General features: G+C 43.1%; 2 protein-coding genes across 6 annotated transcripts in view; both read right to left on the reverse strand.

Moving 5' to 3' along the window:
• Positions 1-18,801, reverse strand: part of LOC126334563 (extracellular sulfatase SULF-1 homolog) — a 1,305,433-nt gene that overhangs the window by 969,173 nt on the left and 317,459 nt on the right. The gene's annotated exons all lie outside the window — the stretch shown is intronic.
• Positions 1-18,801, reverse strand: part of LOC126335893 (uncharacterized) — a 137,516-nt gene that overhangs the window by 55,512 nt on the left and 63,203 nt on the right. The window contains exon 4 of the mRNA XM_049999364.1: positions 793-946. Within this exon, the coding sequence (XP_049855321.1) occupies positions 793-946 (154 nt within the window). The remainder of the gene's footprint in view (positions 1-792; positions 947-18,801) is intronic.

Genomic DNA, 18,801 nt, shown 5'->3' on the forward strand with positions numbered 1-18,801 from the left:
TGCAACAAATAATGTGACCACATGACTGGAGAGTACTTCATGGGAGCCTGCTGTATCTGCAGGCACTTTGAGTAACTGATTTTCCTGCTCGGATACACTTCTGCGAATGGTTTATTCAACAATGTATACTCACTTTAATGAAAACATGATCTTCACAGACGAGACTTCCTTTAAAAATAGATGATTACTGGGTTGAAAAGGTGTGGAAACTGAGCTCTAACGTGGAGTTCCGTTTCCGGACCCATGTCAATGTAATATATTTTTTCCTCTGCTTGTTAGGAATGTTTTCTGAAAGTCTGGCCATACCTTTTTGTTGCACCCTGCACAGTTCCTTGCCCTACGTTTCAGCTAGTGTTTATAAATAACGGTGCACTGAAATTTGCATCTCAGTTTGTGAATAAATATGTTGTTAGCAATACCTCAAATAAATTTTCATCCAAGATTACTATTAATCGAAAAAAGTTCACTTCTCTGGATTTAGTAAGTCATTTCCGTCGACCGAAGTTGTACGAGTATTCAAATGTCTTTCGAGGGTAATGACGGCCTTAACCGCTACTTTTAAGAATAATTAGTGATACTGCCTGGACGAAAAAAAAAGACTACGGGTATTACGTTAAAGCTCAGCTCTAACATGTGGCGACATCCGCGACATTTCCTTCGCCAACTTCTGTGCGAATGTCTGAGGTCACCTACGCTTACAAAGCAATATGATTGTTCTGTCACCCACTGACTTACTATTTTCAAGAATCTAGATCAAAGGAACAAAGGGAGTGCGGAACCTGAAAAGTACACGAGTGGCTTGCACTGATGGCGATGCCCGATAGTTCCGACATTTGTGGCTTCCTGTGAGTCAGAGCGTCGCAGCCACTTTTCACGTCGCCCACGCGCGGCGTCAGTGTGTGGTGGCACGCGATGCCAATGTTGCGGTCGTCTGTGCGCTCCGTCCCTGCACGGTTACCTCACACACAGTTCGGTAATGATCTCCACACTTAGAGTCTCATCGAATACGAGGCAACTACGAACGTAATGCTTACGCTCTAATATCGAAAGGACACTGCCGCACGTTTCTTGTCTGGTCGGTTGTTATCCAGTTATACCTAGACCGCAGAGATGCTGTCGTTTACATGTCCACCCCAGTTTCATAACGTAAGTTTCCAACCGGTACTATTTGCGTGAACGCACGTGTCTCGAAGTTTGTCAATTTGTAAAAGGTCGTTGCAGGTCGTGTCCAAAGCGCTGCTCTACAAGAAATTATCTATGCAAATGATCGATGTAATATATAGCATCTTTTGTTCCAATTCAATCTTTAATGACAACTAGTAAGTATCAATCTACAGTCCATGTTCAAAAACAATTATTATGTCAGAGCGACAATTGGCATCGTATCGGCCGATTTTATAGTTCCCTTATTCATTTAATCACAAGGTTTAGAAAAATGTGACGCAATATTTCGTTGCACGTGGCAAAAAAAAGCTGTTCGAGGTGGTGCGGTACCGCGAAATGACAGGTTCTAGAGAGCAGCTCTCTTGCGGAAGGGGGTGAGGATATCATCCTGTTGAGAGACACTGCGAAGAAAATGGTAGGATGGCCTCGGTGAGGTAAGCTAGTCCAGCAGTACGTAAGAGTGTAGTACGTATCTTCAAAACACACTGTGAAGCATGTTTCAATGTTGTTAGTGTAGCCTTCAGTCCGGAGAATGCTTTGATGCAGCTCTCCGTGCTGGTCTATGCTGTGCAGACCTTCATTTCTGAACAACTACTGCAACTTACAACCATTTGAACCTGCTTGCTCTATTCGAGCATTAGCTTCTGTCCACAATTTTTAATCCCAGGACTTTTCTTCCATTACCAAACTGACGATTCGCTGATGCCGCAGGATGAATCCAATAAACGAACCATTATTCCCCATTTCGATTCAGTACCTCCTCATTAGCTACTATATAAATATTTATAACCTACAGCATTCTTCTAAAGCGTCACATTTCAGAGTCTTCTGTTCTCACAGAGTTTGTAACCCTAACCATCGACATTTTACTCCCGTACAAAGCTACTCTCCATACAAATACTTTCAGAAAAGAATTCCTAACGCTTAAACTTATCATTATTATTCACGTATGGGCCCAATAGGACCCCGCGAGGCAAAAGTTATCAATGGCGCTTTTGATGGTTGGCCTTCCTTTGTGTCCAAATTTGTTTCAACCTTTGAGAATGAAGTCTATTTCTTTCACCAGACCACGGTGTTCCAGTCCGTATTCTAATTTCCCTCTGACCAACTTTCCAAGCAAATATCTTTCGCCTGAATGTTACTCTATCTGTAACGTCTGCCTGAGTTATACCGGCTACTTTAAGATCCATTTAATTGGCTCAGGTTTGGCCTTACTTCTGATATCGTAGAATTCTACTATTTGTTTTGTCAACCTAGTGGGTGCCATTCTTTTAATGTGCCGCTAAAATTTAAGTCTTCGTTTTCTCATGTCACCATGTATGTCTGTGCATCCCTCTATTTCCGTCCTACTTCTCAGCCTATAAGGTTCCCCATTAGTGATTTTGGGGCCTAATATTTTCCTAATAATCTTTCTGTCTTTTGAATTTCCTTAATAGCCCTCTTTCTGTTTAAGAATGAAGTGTCTGCTCGATAAAGACATTGAGGTTTGATTACAGTAATGCCTAATTTTACTGAATTTTAAAAGTGCTTCTTTTATTATAAATATTTTGCGTTAATCTGAATGCAGTTGCCATTTATTGACAGCGATCTTCGTTTTCAGTTTTTTCCATACCGTTTTCTTTTATGATTTCCCCCAAGTATTTAAACTGAGAAACCTTTTTTATTTTTCCATATTTTGTGTTCAAAAACTTTGCACTTGTTTGTTGCATGTCATTTATTCCGGTTTTTCGAATGATGTTTATACTCCTACATTTTCTGCAACTTCTTTAAGAATTTCAATTTGTTTCTGAGCTATGGTAATATCCCTACTTAAAATTGCCGGATCATCTGAAAAGGGTAGGCAATCTACTCTAATTATATATTAGATGTTGAAGTTCTGTTTTTCAGAAATGCTTTTCATGGAACTCATTTTATATCCTCTGTATTTCGACCATCATCAGTTGTTTTGCTGCCCAAACGGCAAAACTCTTATCTTACTTTGCCAGCCGAGGTGATCGAGTGGTTCTAGGCGCTGCAGTCCGGAACCGCGCGCCTGCTACGGTCGCAGGTTCGAATCCTGCCTCGGGCATGGATGTGTGTGATGTCCTTAGGTTAGTTAGGTTTAAGTAGTTCTAAGTTCTAGGGGACTGATGATCTAAGATGTTAAGTCTCATAGTGCTCAGAGCCATTTGGACCATTTATCTTACTTTTAGTGTCTAATTTCCTACTTTAAACCCGCAGCATCGCCCGATTTAATTCGATTACCTTCCGTCACACTCGTTTTGCTTTTGTTACCATCCATCTTATAACCTCTTTTGAAGACACTATCCATTCTATTCAACTGTTTTTTTTTTAAGGTCTTCTCCCCGAAAATTTATTCCCTTTTGAAATTTCTCCTTGGTTTGCTACAAAGCTTGCTCAATGTAGAGATTGAATAACATCGATTGTATGTTACTTCCCTGTTTCATTCCGTTCTCAACTACTGCTTTCTTTCATATTCCTCGACTCTTATAAATGCTGACTTGGTGTCTGCAAAACATAGATACCCCTCTACTCTAACCTTTCATCCTTCAGAAATCGTAGGATCAGTAATGTCTGTTTTCCCACGTTTCTCCGGGCTCCAAACCTAGCTTCCCCGAGGTCGGCGTCTTGCAGTCTTTCCAATCTTCTGTGAATAATTGGTGTCGGTATTTTGCAGCCGTAATCTGGTGGTTCCATAGTATCCAGACACTTGCCTTCTTCATAGTTGGAATTATTACATTCTGCTTGAAGACTCAGAGTATTTTGCACATGAAGCGGAATAATTCCGAGGGAATGATTCCTACTTCAGGGGCCTAGTTTCCAGTTAGGACTGCGTTCAATCTCTCAGTATCATACTTCCCGTTTTCATTTCCTTACTCCTCCATTTCTGTGATATTGTCCCAAGTTCATTTTTTTTTTTTTTTATAGCCTGTCTGCACCACCTTTCAAATGGTTTAAATGGCTCTGAGCACTATGCGACTTAACTTGTGAGGTCATCAGTCGCCTAGAACGTAGCACTAATTAAACCTAACTAACCTAAGGACACCACACACATCCAGTCCCGAGGCAGGATTCGAAACTGCGGCCGTAGCGGTCGCTCGGTTCCAGACTGTAGCGCCTAGAACCGCACGGCCACTCCGGCCGTCGCACCACCTTTCAGCTTTCCCTCCTTTGCTCAGTGCCAGTTTACCATCTGAGCTCTTTTTCTTCAAAGCCATGTTTTCATAAGAGATTACAAGACAATGCACTATATTACGCTGCAACTCCGTTCAGCATTTCCAACTATTTTTCGTTGTTTGCTTGAGTCACTGCAAAAGCCTGGCTAGTCGCCAAGACAATAAGCGTCTGCACTTGTATACAATTATCTAGAAGTCGAGAAGAAGTATAAACTCTAGCGTCATCTCTTCTCCCGTCAGTAACTAGTACACAGAGGTTTCCGCATTTGTGATAAATATTTGCTTCAGCAACTGTAATGTAGGACAGACAGAAGAGTTTTGTGATTCTGACATAATGATGACGAGCAGACGTGGACACGAATGGCAGCCCAGCATTTCAGCGGCACTGCCACGTATGCCTACGTTGTAGAAGGTGTATATTTCACCTGTGGTCGTTTTACAGAAACAATAACGGCCGGGATGTAATGGGCCAGAAAATGTCTAAAGTGGTTTCACGATCTATTCTTGTTGGCTTACGGGTTTTGGGTGACATTTTCAGAGTCATTATAGTCCTAGGCGTCGTCAGAGTGCCACAGACAGACGGACAGATTTCTCCTGGCGATCGGAGATGGGGTCATAAATTGCTTGACAGATCACATCCGGTTGTGTACGGTAATCGTGTAAAGGGGTTATTTGTGGGAATGAGGCGCCTGCGAGCAGAGACCATGATTTATAGTGTTTGCCTTAGCCTGCTGTCTTCGGGTGCAGCCGATGCCCTGTATAATGAGGCGGCTAACAAGAGGCTCGCTCATGAGGTAGTCGGCAACGGCCCCTGGCTTTCCTAAAGGTCCGCCCTGATCTCATGTGGCGGCCGCCGAGGACCGCGGGCCCGTGCTTCAGCGCGCTCTGTTGCCGTCTTAGGGTTCACTAAAGCCCATCCCCTAAATTGTTCACTGAATTTACATCTGTCTCTATACTCTGTATACTACCTTACGACGTGTGGCGTAAGGGCGGGAACACCCGAGCACCGGGGCACGTTTAAGCGCAGGCAACTCTACCTGCCACTTTCTCGAGAACCACGTTGCTAGAGCGCTACCACTAATGGAAGATTAGCACTATCATCTAGTACAGTCTCTCACAAACTTCACAAGTCTAGTATACTTCTTAGTACCCGTGTTTTTATTCAAAGCGAGTAAATTTTGTTACTCAAATGTTGAACCTCCCAGGTTAAAAAAAGTTCAAAAGGCTCTGAGCACTATGGGACTTAACTTCTGAGGTCATCAGTCTCCTAGAACTTAGAACTACTTAAACCTAACTAACCGAACGACATCACACACATCCATGCCCGAGGCAGGATTCGAACCTGCGACCGTAGCGGTCACGCGGTGCCAGACTGACGCGCCTAGAACCGCTCGACCAAACCGGCCAGCCTCTCGGATTTTATCGTCATGCTCTTTTCCCGAGATACAACAACCAGAAAACCACAGGGTGTAGCATAACACCTCGCTTGCAGCGCCTGCCTCAGTAGTTGGATAAGCGCCTCCGCGACGTCTTCACGCTTGCTCAACTAACTTGTGACGAAACGTGCTGTTCTTCTTTGTATCTTCACTACACCCTGTATCAGCCTGTTCTGGTGAAGGTCCCGGCCTGACGAGCAGGTCTCAGGTATCTGTACCGAGCACGGTGGCGAAGCGGTTAGGAGGACACTGGGCTCGCACTCAGGTTGACGATGGCGTATTTCCCTGTCCGACCATCCGGATTTAGCTTTCCCTCGAGTTCCCTAAATCGCTACAAGCAAATGCCGGGACGGTTCCTTGGAAACGGTGCAACCAATTTCCTTTCCTGTCCTTGAAACAATCGGAGCATGTGCTTCGTCTCTAATGGCCATGATGTCGGCTGGACGTCAAACGCTGATCTTTCTTACTTACTTCCCTCTTACAAGTATCGGCGAAACGACAGTTTTATAAGCTATTTCCTTCGCGTGTGGATTGCACTTCCTGAGCGTTCTTCCAATACATCTGTCGGGCACCTGCTTTCCCTGCGGTTTGTGTTACGTGATCGTTCCACTTTAAATCGTTACGTACGCATACCCCCAGATATTTAATCCAAATCACTGCTTACGGAACTTGTTCGATAATCGTATAAAGATACAATAATAGCCTTTTTCCACTTTTTATGTGCGTTAGGTTACATTGGTTTATGCTGATGGGCAGCTACCATTCCCAGCACCCAGCGTGAATCATCCGCAGGCCTTCCTATATTTCTATAACACGTTCTATCATTGCAATTTCTTCGTAGGAAAGTGTCCTCCATGAACAACTCGTGGATCTCCCTAGTTATTCAATGAGTGATTTTCATTTATTGTGAAAAATAACTGTTCTGTAACATTCCCTCAAGATTACCACCAAATTACTCAAAATCCCTCTCCGTTAAGAATGACGTGCTGTCCTCTATTCGCTAGATACTCTTCAGCTAAACACAGTGGAACAGCATTTACTAGTCGTCGAAAGACACCTTTACTCGAAAGAAGACATATATCATTTTGCTTGCCTCATCTGAGCCGCCTTCAGAATCATGGACAGAAAGTACTGTTACAACCTGCAAATCACTGTGAAATGCTTGACGAATAAATTACATCGATAACAAAACTCGGTAGAGCGTTGCAAGTACTAGAGGGTAAAGGAACAGGATACTGTATAATTCATCCAGAGGTTAAAGCTCACATTCTTTTCTGTTTTCTTTCTAACAAATATGTCCTGCAAAAGACTTGCGCCTGGAGAAAACACAATTTCCTTTCTTTTTACCTATAAACGTTGAGGTGAAGTTTTACCATTTTCAATGGGTCCATTTTATTTTATGACGAATGCTAGGTAAAAAATATGTATCATAATATATTCACTTTTGTGTTGAGGTCATCATGTTAGTAACATTTTGGCTTATCGACTTTCATGTAGCTGTCTGCCGGCTGCAGTACAGTACACCTTGTCGTCGGCAACTGTTCTCCATATTACATTACTTGTATTAAAAGTAAATATTAAGTTTAAAAGGAAACTGTCAGAGTTTAAGTTATTTTGCTCTTTGTTACTATTATATTGTCTATTGTCACGAGTATGTTTTAACGTTTGTGTGGTGGGTTGTCGTGATTGTTTTCTAAGGATGAAGGATAGGCTACTAAGATAAATGTGTATGGGGGAGCGATGCCTGCTCTCCCCCCCCCCCCCCCCCCCCCCCCCACTTCCCTCCCCTAGTCCACACATATGCACATATCTACTCTGGAAGTAACATGTCCTCACTATCAACAAGCACAAACGTTTTCAGGAACAATTACAGTAACCTAAACTTCACCGAAACATGTATAGCAGTACTAGAAATGTGTTTGCTTAAGGCAGACTCCTGTTCCAGAACATTTTTAACTGCATAAAATTTTCAAAACAAATTGTACTGAAAATTTATCAAAACATATTTAACTGCATAAAATTTGTGTGTAGAAAAGTTCTAGAAATGTTCATGCATATGAAAACGGCCAGACATTACTATTGCACAGTTTTCCGCTACAAATTTCGTTCTATAGAAAGGATTTTACGTAACAATATTCGCGTGATACAGGAATTTAAAGCAGTAATGTCAGCGCAGGATGTTCCAGTGATAGCGGGCAGTTCGTATGCTGGGATGGAGGTGTTCACAACAGTGAAGAGAAGATTTTTTTGGAGGAGCGCCCTCATTTCAGACAATCAGCAAACATTTGAGTCTCCTATTGTTGATATCGTTTGTACCAGCGTTTCATCTAATCTCGAAATGAACTTCAGACCATTGCAGTTTAATTATGTGTAGCAGGTGGATGCTAGACTGCTTACTAATTTTATTTCATCTTCCACAGAGGCGAATATTGCCTTCACCACGTTGAAACATTATCAAATAAAAGCATTGTAACAAAATTTGACTAAATAATAAAAGCAGCTTGTATAAAATCTTCTCAATTTTCATGCCGCGTCTATTCGAATTGATACAATTTTATTTGATGAAGTAAGCTTCTTTAGACTGTGTTAGACTATCCCTACGAGCATACAGACTAACTTCTGAGTTACGTGAGTGGTTGGGAGCTGTTTTCGTAGTACAGTAGAATAGACGGGAGCCCCAGGGAAGCTTGGTGCGACTGCTCTTGTTCTCTTTGTATACAGACGATCTGACGGATAGAGTGGGCAGCAATCTGCGACTGTTTACTGATAACTCTGTAGCATATGTGGAAGTGTTGTCAAAGTAAGAAAGAATACAGGCGGGCAGGATACAGATTACTTAGCCAGAGCAAGTATCTGTGTAATTAACGGCGGTTTCTTCTAAATGTACAAAATGTAAGTTGATGCAAATGAGCAGGAAGAAGAACCCCCAGTCTTCTAATGCAGTATTGGTCGAGTGTTCCTCGTCACAACTACAACGATTAAATATTTACACTTAACGTTGCAAAGCGATATGAAATGGAACGAGTATGTGATGTCCATAGCAGGGAAGGCATATGATACACATCGGTTTATTGGGAGAATTTTCGGTAAATCTAGTTCATCTACAAAGGAGGTCGTGCATAGAACACTAGAGTGACCCATTTTTAGTACTTCTCGAGTGTTTTGGTAGCATTAAAGGAAGACGTTGAAACAATTCGCAGGCGGGCTGCTAGATTTGTTACCGGCAGGTTCGAATATCACGCAGAAGCTTCCTGAACTCAAACGGGAATTCCTGCAGGGAAGACGACGATCTCTTCGATGAACACTATTGATAAAATTCAGAGAAAGGCACTTCGGCTGACTGCTGAACAATCCTACAGCCGCCGGGTGAGTATCGCGAAGACAAGACAAGAGAAGAGAAGAGAAGAGAAATCAGGGTTCGTAAGGAGGCATACAGACAGTCTCGTTGTCCACAGTCCATCTCGAGCACATACGTGGAAGGAAGTAATACGTCCTCGGATTCTTCTTGTAACGTACATTCTCCAAATTTTAATAATAAGCCTATTCGTGATACACGAGGTCTCTCCAACAGCGTCAGCCACTAGAGTTCCTTAGCATCTCTGTAACGCTCTCGGGCTAATTAAACGCCCCCGAAACGAAATCCGCCGCTCTCCGTTTTGTCCTCTCCCCCTCTCTACTATTAATCCTACAATCCAACTTGGTAAGGGTTCCAGACTGACGACAATAATAAGCGCTTTGATTAGTATTCGTAATTCACAAGCTGCTCCAAAGCCTTGCTGGAAAATATCATTTGTAGTAATATTATTAGATCCCAATTTTTCTTCCAAATTTTATAAAATCGTTAGTTTCTGATATAACCAAGGAGGAGACAAGCAATCTAAAAAGCTTTTACATAATAGTACAAGTTTAAGTGATTATTAATTTCTGCTGATTATCATCCAGCGATCTTCAGCTCGAGCATCTGCATTGTCTGTTCGTAACCTAAGAAAAAGCCACAACGTCTGCATCACAGTAAAATCTCCTACAAGAGACAAAACACTACAAAATAATGGCATACGCAATGTAGGTTAAACAAAGCGTGCAACACTCTCCTTACAAGACCACACTTATATACAGCTTATTCATATAATCCCGTTACAGTAGCAAGCTGTCAACAACATACAGTATGTGGGCCATTCAGATATGTGTGCATAAATCTCTGAATGGGCCACATAACCAGTCGAATGACGCCATATTTTAAGAGAAAACAGTCTCGTGCTTTGACAAATGGCTCAGTTCCGACGACGGTCAGACTGAAACATGAAAGTGTTGCATGTGTGTCGCAATATATATATAGCCCCTCTCTTTCTGTCGGTCGATGTCGACATCTGCTTCGGACATGCATATGTCAAGCAATGGTTCTCAATGTCTTTCAGCCACTAATACAACGCAGCTGTATATAGCTATCGAATAGTGTTAGTGTTCCCGCTATACTTCGCTGCAGAAGTGTAATTAGAATACAGAAATCTGCCATTTTATACCAGAGAACAGCTGTTTGCAATTGACACGTATAATGAAGATATAAGCGTTAATTTCAGTGATCTCAACTTCGTGTCCGAGTTTAAGTCTGCTTCCGCACGGAAGAATCTCATTTCGAACTGTGCCGTACTTCTGCTCAGTAATGAATAAGAGTGGAGACGGCCTGCTGCTCTATTACCTCGAAGCAGACGTCGTCGCTGCAAGCGCTGTAAGCCCTATCTCCTAGTTCTACACTCGTACGTCTGAAGCTACAGTGCGGTTATGGAAAGTAGTGAACTAAAATCACTTTCTCTCTTTCCTGTTCTCTTCAAGAATGGCGGGCGAGTAGAAAGATGGCATCCTACTATGTAAGCCCGACTTTTTTGTAATTTTACGGTCGCATACATAATTCTAGATGTAATACCAGGTGGTTATAATTGAAGTGCAGCAATTCACAGAGGTTCAATGTAGACTGTAATTATGGTATGGCAGCGAAACTTGGTAGACATGCTAATCTGTTAATGCAGATCCGATTTAGGCTGGAAAACAAATTAGTGCCAACTGTGCCCACGAGGTGCAAATATGGCGCTGCACGCTGTATGACCGTATGATATCCACGCTGTCATTTGATAAGCCATGACGTGAGAGATCAATATGGTAGTCGGGAAGAGAGACTGTGCGCTGTCAGTCAAACTGTTTTATGTGAACTGTGCCGATTACAGTGTTGCACTGAGACAGTATTGCTGACTGAAAAATCTGAGGAGTGGCCGATGAAACCCCATGATCCGCAGCAACGTTCTCTGAATTTGCTCCTCCGTTTCTGGCACGGATAGAACTTGATGACGTGCGGTCGGGCAATATTCTGTGGAGTGACGAGGCACATTTTACTCTACAGGGTGCAGAGAATATACAGAACTGCGTCATCTCGTCGACGTCACCGGTGCTCATATCGGACAAACTGTGTAAGCCGCTGTTAGTAATAAAATCAACATTATGCCTTCCTCACTTCTTCCACGTTTTCTGCCCACGTCCCATTCCTAGTCAACTACATATGAAAAAATTTTATACCTTTTGTTGCATTCGCCAGATTTGCATCTGGAGGCTAAAATTGGAACTAATTTTTTCCAGCGTATAGTAGAATAGCTATGAAGTTTAGCTGCCATACGATAATGAAAACGTAGTCTTTACCTCTGTCAGTAGCTACACTTTATAATTATAAGCACGCGGTTCTTTAGGAAGGAACTCGTTTCTAGAATTATCTTGTAACATGGGTTTTCGTTATTTTGGGTATGTTCCATGTGATGGTCACTTTATTTTTGCATTTCGACCAGAAGTTTATTGAGAATTTCTGTCTGACGCCCTCACACAAAACGAACACACCTGCGAAACATTATTCAACCTCTCTCTGTATAGAAACCCCCCCCCCCCCCTCTCTCTCTCTCTCTCTCTCTCTCTCTCTCTCTCTCTCTCTCTCTCTCTCTCTCTCTCTCTCTCTTAGTAATCTAGGCTGATGTGGGTTTCACAACAACGAGAAATACCAAGTGATTTATCGTGTGAATGTTTGGCAATGTATATTATTTACTGTTGCATGTATTTTCTTAGGGTTTTCCAGTAGTGGTAGTCCCGACTGAAATCGAACCGGATAAACACTCTTAAACACGTCAAAGCTACGACCGATTCCACTGATTGATCAACAGCTGTGCTGCCAAACGATTCTCCGTCTATGTACATTTATTTCATTAAGTTTTTTATGCTTTGGTAGGCTTGCAAGCTTTTATACATTGATTTAAGCTTCTTTTCTCTTAAGACAAACAGGATGCTTACTGAATGTACTCCAGGCAATATCTAGTCTTCAGTCTTTTGCTGCCTGCTCAGTCGATATTTCGTGTACCCTAAATAGAAAAATTCTTTACATGATTATATGACTTCATAATTGATTTGTACCCTTTCCCTTTCGGGACGTTGATTTAACATCATTTGCACTACTTACTGAAAACCTACATTACAATTTGTTCTATCAAGTAGTTCCACAAGTTGATTAAGTTTACCTGCACCAGAGACAGACAACAAAGTCAGTCTTGAGATGAAAGTGGTACAGGTATGATCAGTTTACACATTCCCTCTTTAATCGATGCAAGGATCTAAAGACTTTCTTTAGGCTGCTGAAAGTGGTTGTGTTGATATCTAAACTCCTTCCCTGATTCCTCTTTCAAGTCGAAATTTTTCACAATCCAGGCGACATCTAATGGAAGTTATATCACTGACGTACGCATACGTAACAGTAACGGTTATATCAGACTTTCTTCGGAGTACACAAAATGCAAATTTAGATTCCATTGTCTTCCTTTGAGAACAAATTATCTGGATTTTGCAGTTGGTTAGTCTTTCAGTCAAACGCATACCTGTTCTAATATTTCGAAAGTACATAGTTTTTCTACTAACAATGGATCGACAATTAGCTGACGCTTTCGGGAAGCTCCGTTCAATCACACAGCCAGCTTCTTAACTAGTTAATGTGAGCGAACAGAACACGTTGGGATTCACATGATGGGCGACCGCGGAATGCTTGTTGGTACATGAGGCTCTTGCTAATCCGATCATTACTTGGAGATAAGGATGTCAGAAAAGCGGAAGAGCAGCTTATTCAGACTGTCTTAAATTTATTGTAAACACATAGGGATTATATTTTATTACATCCAAAATTACTTTCATTTTCATAGGAAACTTAGTCCTAGAGTGTGTACATTTACGGTAGTGTCACTCACTATAAAACGTGTCCCAGATCTTTAGCTGTCGGAATGATGACAGGCGACAGCAATGTGTTTCATCAAGCAACGGCTTTACAAGCATCACATCGGCAATTCATGTTCCTGAATGTTGTATAATGTCTGCAGCTTCAGCACAAACAGTGTAAGATATCTTCATGTTCTCTTTTCTTGTTTCCACTTCATGTTCTCTTTTCTTGTTTCCACTTTTTCATCACTTCCATCAAATATCTCCTGCACGCTTTCGATTATCTCTTAGTCTGTTAAAGTTTTGACGTAAATAGTTGCTCTTCCAACATTGTATTCGGCAAGAATCTCAATTCAACTTGTCTATAATTCCCATTATTGCTTGAGGTCTAACATAACGTGTTTCCTTTTAGAAGCAAATATACTGAAAGTGTTTGCATGGAGTGTAGCCATGTATGGAAGTGAATCATGGACGATAAATAGTTTGGACAGGAAGAGAATATAAGCTTTCGAAATGTAGTGCTACAGAAGAATGCTGAAGATTAGATCACGTAACTAATGAGGAGGTATTGAATAGAATTGGGGAGAAGAGGAGTTTGTGGCACAACTTGACAAGTAGAAGGGACCGGTTGGTAGGACATTTTCTGAGGCATCAAGGGATCACAAATTTAGCAATTGAGGGCAGTGCGGAGGGTAAAAATCATAGAGGGAGAGATGAATACACTAAGCAGATTCAGAAGGACGTAGGTTGCAGTAAGTACTGGGAGATGAAGAAGCTTGCACAGGATAGAGTAGCATGGAGAGCTGCATCAAACTAGTCTCAGGACTGAAGACTACACACACACACACACACACACACACACACACACACACTGAACCGTAAACAAAGTCACAATTTCAGACATGTATAGCACTGTAATTAACAAACAACATTGTTGTACACGAGAATTCATTAATGTATCCGTCATTTCTGCTTGAACCAAGAGGCTGAGTGTGGGCCGCATTACTGCGAAGCCGTGCAACTGATGCCCGGATTAGTTAGAGTTTAGTGTTTCTACAAATGCCTTGCACGGCGCCGATTGGCAACGTCTTCGGGCTATCGCGTAGGAGGCTGCTACAGTACGATGACCACAGCAGTGGCAAACGAATTCGCGTCATGTAGGTATTGGACAGCTTCTTGTAAGCGCAGTGCATATCTATCTCTCTCTCTCTCTCTCTCTCTCTCTCTCTCTGTCTCCCTCTGTACACCATGTAATTGGTATGTAGCTCAGCGTTCCTGCCTTATTCACCGCGTGCGTCGAATTTAAATTAAATCGTCTCTGAGGGCCCGGGAAGCAGGAGCGGACATAATGCGCGCGGGCAGTCGTCGAACGTTTCGAACATTAATTAGGACGAGTCCTCGGGCGCGGCCTGGGAATGGGAATGACGGGAGGCGGGCAGGAATGCGGGAGCGCCGGCTGACATCTTTATCTGCCACGTGTCCGCGGCAGGCAGGAGACCCGCGTTTCCCGGAACGCGCCACAAAACCCGCGGGCTGCCCGCCAGTGCCCCTCTTGCCGGGTCGTTACGCCGCAAATTGGGTGGCAACGGCGGCAGCCGCACTCTGAATGGCTGGCAATACCTGCTGGCCGCTCTCCCATTTAACATTCGTCCTCTCTCTCTCCCTCTCTCGCTATCGTTCTCCCCCGACCCTGTGTGTGTGTGTGTGTGTGTGTGTGTGTGTGTGTGTGTGTGTGTTCCAGGGAGGGGAGGGGAGGGGGGCGTAGGGGAGGTGGAGGGAGGGTGTGCCCTCTCATACAAAAGCAGCCTACGCCTTCACAGTTCACACTCATTTGTCTCATCCTACCGTGCGATTTAAATTATGAAACACTTCACCAGTTACGTATTTTATTTACACTTAGAATTTGTTCTCATTGCCAAGTTCAAACACTTACATGAGTATAAAGTGTGATGCTTTCAAGTTTGTTTTTTCGCCTCCCTTCCACTGAAGTCCTCTTTTCCGAATTATGCTGCAATCGGAAAACTGGAAGAAATGATAATCAAAATATCCACGGGTGTACTGCCGGTCTACAGTGTTCCACGGGCACAATATTCGGCGATCATACATGTCGCCATCATCAGGTGAACTGACGGACTGAGCTCCTGTGAACGTGCCCGTACGGAGATCCGTACGCGCCGCGGGCGGAGGGTATTTAAATAGGCCGCCGCTGCGAACATTCGGCTCCCCAACAAATAATGAGGGTGGTTGAAGCAGCCACTGAAAGCTTCAACCGCAAGGGCTACTGCGGAATCGTCTTACTAGACGTGGCAAAAGCCTTTGATTCGGTTTGGCACACCGGGCTACTCCACAAAATGTACACCCAGGGCTTCCCCGGAAAGATTGTAAAACTTATGAAAAGCTATCTCTCCGGTAGGACATTCTCCGTGAAAGTAGAAACAGCACTGTCAAGCAGGAGAAGAATACACGCAGGGGTACCACAGGGTTCGGTTCTTGGACCAACCCTGTACAGTCTCTACACCGCAGACATACCAACCCCTCAACACGTACAAACAGCACAGTATGCTGACGACACGGCATTCTTCTCCTGCTCAACAAACAGGAACCTGGTCACGAGACGTCTTCAAACCGCCCTAAACAAGACAGACGAATGGGCCAAACAATGGCGAATATCACTAAACTCCGAGAAGACCCAAGCCATGCTGATGACTAGACGTCTCGGTAAACGCCGCCCCCCCAGAAGACCCTACCAAATGCTGCACCTGCAGGGCCAAAACCTCCCCTGGAGAAACACTGTGAGATACCTCGGTGTGACACTAGACAAGCGCCTGACTTGGAAGTGCCACATCGAGGAAGTTCGCAAAAAGGCCCTAGGCAGGATGCAGATCCTATACCCAATATTGAACAGTACGAGTTCCCTTGACCCGAGCACAGGAGTAGCCGTCTATCGAAGTCTAATTAGACCGATACTAGAGTATGCGTGCCCCGTATGGGGTTACGCAGCCAGATCGACGGTAGAACGGCTACAAAAGATTCAGAACAGAGCGCTCAGAAGAGCTCTACACACACCGCCGCGGTACCCGACGGAAGACCTCCACATAGCGGCTGACATCGACACATTAAAGACGCGATTCCGTACCCTGGCGGAGCAGTTTTACGCCAACGCGGAAAGATCGCAAAACGAACTGATAAACTCACTGGGTCGGTACAACAACGTGCCGGACCGGTACAAAAGACCAAAGGCAATACTCTTCGATTAAAACCTAAAAATAAAAAAAATAAAAATATATATATATAAATAAAACAAAAACAAGAAATCGTTACTACTAAGTGACAGAAAAGAAAATGCAACACTCTAAAGAAAAGAATATACAAAAGAAAAGAACATCCGAATCACCTCCCGAAAAACAGTAATTGAAGGAAATGTCCGAATGAGACAATAACCTTCACAACAACAACCTCTGAGGACAGAGGAAGATACTAGAGTGACAGCAGACCGAACCCAGTTCCCCCTGAGCAGCCATAGCGTACGGATCTCCGTGCCGGCACTTTCACAGGAGCACAGTCCGTCAGTTCACCTGATGATGGCGACATGTATGATCGCCGAATATTGTGCCAGTGGGACACTGTAGACCGGCAGTACACCCGTGGATATTTTTGTTATCAAATACGCCGGGAGAAAAAAAAGAATCAATGGAAAAAATGAATTTCATAACTTTTTTCCCTTGCTAACGCTAGAAAACGTATTTTTGTCTGTCTACTTACTGGTACCGTGCCTCTTCCATTACGCAGAATCCCACACACATGCAACTCATTGCCCACATAGTTCGTTTCTTCCATAAAAATATGTTACAAGCATAGTGTAACCGTGTGGTTTTACCAAGAGTTTAGATACAGTCAGAGCTGCTGCATTTTCTGTTGATTAGTTGGGGTACATAAAGCTGTCACTTACAAATTTATTTTACCTATACTGACTACTACTAACTTTTAAATTAAATGGTTCAAATGGCTCTGAGCACTATTGCACTTAACATCTGAGGTCATCAGTCTCCCAGAACATAGAACTACTTAAACCTAACTAACCTAAGGACATCACACACATCCATGCCCGAGGTAGGATTCGAACCTGCGACCGTAGCGGTCGCGCGGTTCCGGACTGAAGCGCCTAGAACCGTTCGGCCTCAACGGCCTGTACTTTTAAATTAACAACCAGCCGGGGAGGCCGAGCGGTTCTAGGCGCTACATTCTGAAACCGCGCGACCGCAACAGTCGCAGGTTCGATTCCTGCCTCGGGCATGGATGTGCGTTATGTCTTTAGGTTAGTTAGATTTATGTAGTTGTAGGATCTCGGGGACTGATGACCTCAGAAGTTAAGTCCCATAGTGCCCACGGCCATTTGAACCATTTTTTTTTTACAATTAACAATTATGCTTTACACTCCATTTTGTTGTAAATGTTGAGAATCATCTCTGAAGAAATTAACATAAGATTATTTATGGAATTTTCCATTGTTGTTACATACAGAACAAACATTTAAAACATTATCTCATACATTGTCTACTTTGTTACTGAGGATTTTTCCCCCTGCTTTTGGCGATGTACAGTAATTTCCAGCTGTTCGATTAAATCCTCCCAATATTGTGTTACAGGCCCTCTGCTGCTGTGTTTCTACAAAACATTTAGGAGGCAATCTGAGCAGCCGTCGTTTATCGTCTACTAAAGTCATCAGATGATGAAAATCAATTTCAGAACAATTTAGGTAAGATTTGTACATGGTGCAAAAATTGGCAATTGACCATAAATATCGAAAAGTGCGACATCTCAACATCAGAGCTAAAAGAAATCCGTCAAACTTCGGTTACACCATAAATCAGGCCGCGCGAGGTAGGCGTGTGGTCCAGGGCGCCTTGCCACGGTTCGCGCGGCTGCCCTCGTCGTAGGTTCAAGTCCTCCCTCGGGCGTGTGTGTGTGTGTGTGTGTGTGTGTGTGTGTGTGTGTGTTGTCCTTAGCGTAAGTTCGTTTAAGTTCCATTAAGTAGTGTGTAAGTCTAGGAACTAATGATTTCAGCAGTTTGGTCCTATAGGAAGTCACCACCACCACCACACCATAAATCAGTCAAATCTAAAGGCCGTAAATTCAACTAAATATCTAGGAATTACTATTACGAACAACTTAAATTGGAAAGAACACGTAGGAAATGTTTTCGGGAAGGTGAACCAAAAATTGCTTTTTATTGGTAGTACACTTAGAAGATGCAACATATCTACTAAAGAGACTGCCTACATTACGCTTATCCGTCCTCTTTTGGAGTGTTGCTATGCTGTGTGGGATCCTCACCAGATAAGGTTAACGAAATGCATAGACAAAGTTCAAATAATGGCAGCACGCTTTGTATTATCGCGAAACAGGGGAGTGAGCGTCATGGACATGATACAGGATTTGGCGTGGAAATCATTGAAACAAAAGCGGGATCCTTTCACGAAATTTCTATCACCAACTTTCACCTCTAAATGAGAAAATATTTTGTTGATACCGACCCAGATAGGGAGAAACTATCATCATGATAAACTAATGGAAATTAGAGCTCGCACGGGAAGATATAGATGTTCGTTCTTTTCGCGCACAGTTCGAGAGAAGATTAATTGAGAATTATTATGAAAGTGGTTCGATGAACCTTCTGCGAGGCACTTAAGTGTGTTTTGCACAGTAGTCATGAGGATGTAGATGTAGAGCCATTCTATACTATTTCTGAAAGTGAAGGGGTATCTTAGATCTTCTTCTATGTTCCTGAATTGGTG

The sequence above is a fragment of the Schistocerca gregaria genome, chromosome 2 (assembly GCF_023897955.1).
Source record: "Schistocerca gregaria isolate iqSchGreg1 chromosome 2, iqSchGreg1.2, whole genome shotgun sequence".
Lineage (NCBI taxonomy): Eukaryota > Metazoa > Arthropoda > Insecta > Orthoptera > Acrididae > Schistocerca > Schistocerca gregaria.